Source organism: Hylobates moloch, unplaced genomic scaffold, assembly GCF_009828535.3.
Source record: "Hylobates moloch isolate HMO894 unplaced genomic scaffold, HMol_V3 SCAFFOLD_12, whole genome shotgun sequence".
In the NCBI taxonomy this organism is placed as follows: Eukaryota; Metazoa; Chordata; class Mammalia; order Primates; family Hylobatidae; genus Hylobates; species Hylobates moloch.
Genome location: NW_026652287.1, coordinates 21312365 through 21318626, shown reverse-complemented (window position 1 = coordinate 21318626; position 6262 = coordinate 21312365). Strand labels below are relative to the sequence as shown.

At 45.6% G+C, this 6262-nt stretch overlaps 1 protein-coding gene across 2 annotated transcripts in view; it reads right to left on the bottom strand.

Annotated features, from left to right (window-relative positions):
• Positions 1-3349: 3349 nt before the first annotated feature.
• BRAP (BRCA1 associated protein) overlaps positions 3350-6262 on the bottom strand; it is a 45471-nt gene continuing 42558 nt past the window's right edge. For both annotated transcript variants that reach the window (XM_032168658.2, XM_058425190.1), the window contains exon 12: positions 3350-5770. In XM_032168658.2, coding sequence (XP_032024549.1) covers positions 5407-5770 — 364 coding nt within the window. In that variant the 3' untranslated portion in view covers positions 3350-5406. The remainder of the gene's footprint in view (positions 5771-6262) is intronic.

Here is a 6262-nt window from a genome sequence, read left to right as displayed (position 1 = left end):
TTAATGTCTGATAGACCCTATGGTTGTAAATGTCTGTGAACATGTCAGTTTCAGGAATACAAGGTAAAGAAAGGTTATCATTAAAACATGAAAAGATGGCCAGGAGTGGTGGCTCACGCCTGTAATCCCAGCACTTTGGGGATTACAGGAAGATCACTTGAGGTCAAGAGTTTGAGAATAGCCTGGCCAACAGGGCGAAACCCCATCTCTACTAAAAATACAAAAATTGGCCGGGCATATAGTGTGCGCCTATAATCTCAGCTACTCAGGAGGCTGAGACACGACAATCACTTGAACCCAGGAGGCAGAGGTTGCAGTGAGCTGAGATGGCGCCACTGCATTCCAGGCTGGGGGACAGAGCGCGACTCCACCTCAAAAAAAAAGAAAGAAAGAAGTTGTTGATTATGGCATTAATCAGGATAAAGAGGCCAGCCCCCACTCCAGTAAAAATTAAAAGCCTTATGTAACTTCCCTGAAGTCCACTAATACACAAATGCAAATATGCTTTTCATTTGCTCCAGGGAGACTACAGAACAGGGTTTGGGGGAGGCCAGTGGGTGAGGGTGGGGGGTGCAAAATCACCTTGCAGAGGAGAAGCAGACACTTGGCCTTGGCTCTAGGATAAAACTTGGGGTTCCTAAAGGACAGGCTTTTCTCCCTATTACTGCTTCACTCTTTACTGTCAAAGCTCTATCTGGGCCAGGCGCAGTGGCTCACACCTGTAATCCCAGCACTTTGGGAGGCTGAGGCATGCAGATCACTTGAGGCCAAGAGTTTGAAACCAGCCTGGCCAACATGGCAAAAGCCCATCTCTACCAAAATACAAAATACAAAAAATGGCTGGGCACAGTGGCTCATGCCTATAATCCCAGCACTTTGGGAGGCTGAGTAGGTGGATCACTTGAGGTCAGGAGTTCGAGACCAGCCTGGCCAACACGGCAAAACCCCGTCTCTACAAAAAATACAAAAATTAGCCAGGTATGGTGGTGTGTGCCTGTAATCCCAGCTACTTGGGATGCTGAGGCATGAGAATTGCTTGAACCCAGGAGGCGGAGGTTGCAGTGAGCTGAGATCACGCCACTGCACTCCAGCCTGTGCAATAGAGTGAGGCTCTGTCTCAAAAAAAAAAAAAAAAAAGCTGCATCTGTTGGTGTAACCATTTTATAGGTATTCTGGGTCTCTATTTCAAGAATTTTCACAGGGAAACATGAAAAGGACTGGCCAGCAGAAAAGGTCTGCCACAGAATACTCGGTGGCTTCCTAAACTCGATTAAGGTGACGGCCTGGTCTCTGGGTAGTTTAAAGGACCCCCAGCACTGTTAAGGTGCAGGAGCTGATTCTTAAGAGACTTAATTTCCCTTCTGCTGCCAAGAGAAGTGATGCAGCAGAGTCACTATGCAGCAGTTAATTCAGCTTTATCCTGGAGAAAACAAGAGTGACTTTTTCCTTTTTTAGATAAGCCCATGGCGTCGCACAAGCCAAAATATGCCACCAGCCCAAGCAATGTGGCATCATGCATGGCAGCCAAATCTCATGGATGGTTATTTGTAGCTTGTGGAGCCTGACTGTACTAGAAGAGGGGTTTCTAAACGATGACAGAAGGTTGTTCATTCGTGATTTGCCAAGTTCTCCACACTTCACTAGCTGGCTGTGGAAATCAGTTTCTCAGCCCTTTTGAGGAGGACAACTTTGCCATGCAAGCAGAGAGTGGGTAGTTGCTTCAGTGTTTATATATTGATCAATGTATCCTAACAAGTCACATTTATGACGGTTTCCCACCAAGAACAACAACCCACCCCCCCCCCCGCCGCCCCAAAACAATCTCAGCTTAGTGTAGGGCATGGGAAATAGTCTCAGGTGTAAAAATTGCTTTTAGTGGCTGGGTGCGGTAACTCACAACTGTAGTCCCAGCACTTTGGGAGGCTAAGGCGGGTGAATCACTTGAGGTCAAGAGTTGGAGACCAGCCTCGCCAACATGGCAAAACCCTGTCTCTACTAAAAATACAAAAAAATTAGCTGGGTGTGGTGGCATGCGCTATAAGCACAGCTACTCGGGAGGCTGCGGCAGGAGAATCGCTTGAACCCAGTGGGGTGGAGGTTGCAGTGAGCCGAGGTGGAGCCACTGCACTCCAGCCTGGGAGACAGAACAAGACTGTCTCAAAAAAAATAAAATAAAATAAAAAAATGTGCTTTTAGTTTCCAAGAGTTGTGTGCCTAGGACTTCCCTTGCCCAGTTCAGCTACTTTTCACTAGTTTGGGAACCTGGAAGGGAGTGGAAAGATGAATAATCTAGATGCTCACTATATTGTTGAGGGTTTGTTTTTTTTTTTTTTTTTGAGACAGGGTCTGTTGCCCAGGCTAGAGTGCAGTGGTTCAATCACAGCTCATTGCAGTCTCGAACTCCTGGGTTCAAGCGATCCTCACATCTCAGCCTCCCAAACAGCTGGGACTACAGGTGTACAAGACCACGCCTGGCTAATGAAAAACTGTTTTTTTGGTAGAGATTGGGTCTGGCCATGTTGTTGCCCAGACTGGTCTTGAACTCCTGACCTCAAGCATTCCTTCCACCTCAGCCTCCCAAAGTGATGGGATTACAGATGTGAGCCACCGCACCCAACCAAGGGGTTGATTTTTATGTTGCTTTTTAAATCAAGTCCACTTTTTTTTTTTTTTTGAGACAGAGTCTCACTCTGTCACCCAGGCTGGAGCGCAGTGGTGCAATCTTGGCTCACTGCAAGCTCTGCCTCCCGGGTTCACGCCATTCTCCTGCCTCAGCCTTCTGAATAGCTGGAACTACAGACGCCCACCACCACACCCAGCTAATTTTTTTTTTGTATTTTTAGTGGAGACGGGGTTTCACTGTGTTAGCCAGGATGGTCTCGATCTCCTGACCTCATGATCCGCCCATCTCAGCCTCCCAAAGTGCTGGGATTACAGGCGTGAGCCACCGCGCCCAGCCAGCCCACTTTTTTTTTTTTTTTTTTTTTTTTTGAGATGGAGGCTCGTTCTGTCGCCCAGGTTAGAATGCAATGGCGCGATCTCGGCTCACTGCAACCTCCACCTCCTGGGTTCAAGCGGTTCTCCCACCTCAGCCTCCCCAGTAGCTGGGATTACAGGAACCCACCATCATGCCTGGCTAATTTTTGTATTTTTGTAGAGGTGGGGTTTCACCATGTTGGCCAGGCTGGTCTTGAACTCCTGACCTCAGGTGATCTGCCCACCTCAGCCTCCCAAAGTGCTGGGATTACAGGCGTTGAGCCACCGTGCCCGGCCGACACGTTCTTAGATTATTAGAGACATGCTCCCAAGCAAACGTCAGTCAGAGACACACATTTCACACAGGGCAGAATAATTTCAAAGTTTGGCTATTTTAATTCAATTTCTTTGTTCAAGGTAGTATGGGTATATTAAGTGGTTCATTTCCCTCCTGAAGAAAACAACTTCTGTCTGATGTGATTTTGTGAAATTCAAACATGACTCTGACTGTTTTAAAAAAAAAAACAAACCATTTTCTTTACATATCTTGGTAAGATTTTTTTTTTCTGGAACATATTTTTTTTAAACCTTCAAGTAGTTTGGAAACATTTGCCTATTTGCTCATTCCTCTGGGCACAGCCTTTCAGAGCATTTATCCCACCTGTGCTGAAAAATATGTTTTCCCAGGTGGTGGTGGGGCCACTATGGATAGACGGGATCACGGAGAAATGAGGAGTGAGCGAGCTTTGTAAACTACTTCTAATTCTCTTCATTAGTATGCTATGATCCACCCCAGCTTCTGCAAGGTCAGACATGCAAGACAAGTACTTGGCCAAAACAGCAGGATTCTAACTAGTGTAAAAATAGATTTTAAATAAAATAGAATCTCTATAGGAAAGAGAATTAGGTTATGCTTTACATTCCCACTCTTAAGATATCTGTATATATAAGTCCAAGAGAGACTCAAACAGTTGGTCTGCCCTAAGTAAAAATTAAGAATGTCTGAGTACATTCATTTTGCAACATTACAGGTAAAGTTTTTTGGGAAATGCTGCAGTACATCTCACAAAAACGGATGGTGATTAGTGATACAGTTGATGTGCTAACAAGTAACACGTAAGACATTTAGGTCAAAGGGGATGAGGCCTAATTATAGGCTAAAAACCTATTCTGAAATGTGATCATTTGAAAACCTGCGGCTAATTATAAAGCAAAAACCAAAACCTCTTGTTTAACAATACATCTTACTAACCTATCCCTCTACCTCTTCAAGAAACTAAATTCCAACACAGGTCTTATTTTAAGTTTGCTCAATTACTGCAGGTTATGAATTATTTGACATTTATGGTTCCAGAGAGAGTACACAGCCCCTCTGTTGGCCCACACAAGCGTTATATGACTGTTCTAAAGGGGGCTCTGTTGAAATTCTAATTTTAGGATTTAGAAACAGCCTTTGGTTATATCTTGAAAGCATAATTGAAAATCTGCCCAAGCTCCCTCTAGCTGCAACCTGAACATGCAGCCCAATATTTTGTAAACATTTAGAAAATACTAAACCCAACAAAATACACAATTAGCTAGTCAGAGGCCTCACTCTACATTTTCACATGGATGAGAAATCCCCCGACTTAGTCTTGCTAGATGCTAGGATATCCACTCTGAGATTTGAGTTTGGGAACAGCCATTAAGCCTCCTCCTTAATTGCGGTTCATAATGACGTATGAAGTCACCAAAAATAAACAGTGGAGCTGCCCCCATTTTTCCTACACTGAGTCTACCCAATGTGCCCCGGGTTGTTTGTTTTTCCTGGCTAGCCCCAGAGCAAGAAGAGATGACTGCTGGTAAAGAACCAGGGCCTGGTTTACTACCAGGCCTCTTTTCAGATAACATTCAAGCAATTCTTCCGCTCCCCAGAGGAAGGGGGAGATGATAATGATATGACACTATTGCTAGGGAATTTTCATAACTCCTTAGTAGCCAATGGAAACCTCTCTTTAAAGCAGCTGTTATGACCTCAGAGAGGTTTGGTGCTTTAGTGCTAGAAAACCTTACCTTTGAGGTTACAAGAAATAACTTAACATCTTAAACCTACCCCAGAACTGAATGTCAAATACACCAACTCCATAAATACAACGGAAAAATGCACAGCAGAGTTGGGGCTTCTACCAAGCAGGAAGGCAAAATGGTCATTAGAATGTCTGAGGTTAGTGAACTCTTAAGACCTTTTCAAACGCAGCGCCTTTCTATCAGCTCTCCAGTCAGCACCCTCTACATTCACTATATCACACACTAGCAAATGAAAAGGCCAAACAACTGTGGCTTGATCCTCACTTGTAGTTATTAGGGCTCAGCCTCACATTTAGCTGAAGGTCCAGCACACCCTCACAGTGTCAGGGAGAACAGTCTCAGGGACGTCTGTTGCCCTGAAGGTCACTTGCCCCTCTTGCTGCGGCCCTTCCTGGAGGGCAACTTCCCACTGCCCCCCGAAGAGGCAGGGCTCGAGGCTGAGGCCATGGCGATGTTGATCTGTCCCTCCTGGATTTCCTGCCGGGTCTCGGCAGGCAGATGGTTGATCTTCTGCTGTGTCTCCAGGTAGAACATGACATCACGCAGCTGCTCCTGGATCTCGGTGATCTGCAGATCTTTTTGGTCACAGGTCTCTTTCAACACCCTCTCCTCCTCTTTTAGCTTGTTCTGAAGGAGGACTTGGTTGGCTCGCAAACACTTGTTCATTTCCTGCTCCTCTTTGAGCTCGTTGGTGAGTTTGGCCACTTTTGTGTTTAGCTGAGTGCACCTTTTGAAAAACAAAGGAAGACAAAAGCACATTTTTCATTTGCTGACACAGTCCCCTTTCTGCTCTGGGATTGAACAGAGAAACCATGACCTCAGAATCCCTTTAGGACAGACCCCTTTCTCCCATGGTGAGGGAGTCTGGTTTGCTGCCATCGCAGTCAGCTACGCAAAGCAAGAATTTTGCTCTACTTAACACAAGTGTATTTTTTTTTTTTTTTTTTGAGACGGAGTTTCGCTCTTGTTGTCCAGGCTGGAATGCAATGGCATGATCTCAGCTCACTGCAACCTCCACCTCCTGGGTTCAAGCGATTCTCCTGCCTCAGCCTCCCAAGTAGCTGGGATTACAGGCACCTGCCACGATGCTTGGCTAATTTTTGTATTTTTAGTAGATACTGGGGTTTGGCATGTTGGCCAGGCTGGTCTTGAACTCCCAACCTCAGGTGATCCACCCGCTTCAGCCTTCCAAAGTACTGGGATTACAGGCATGAGGCAC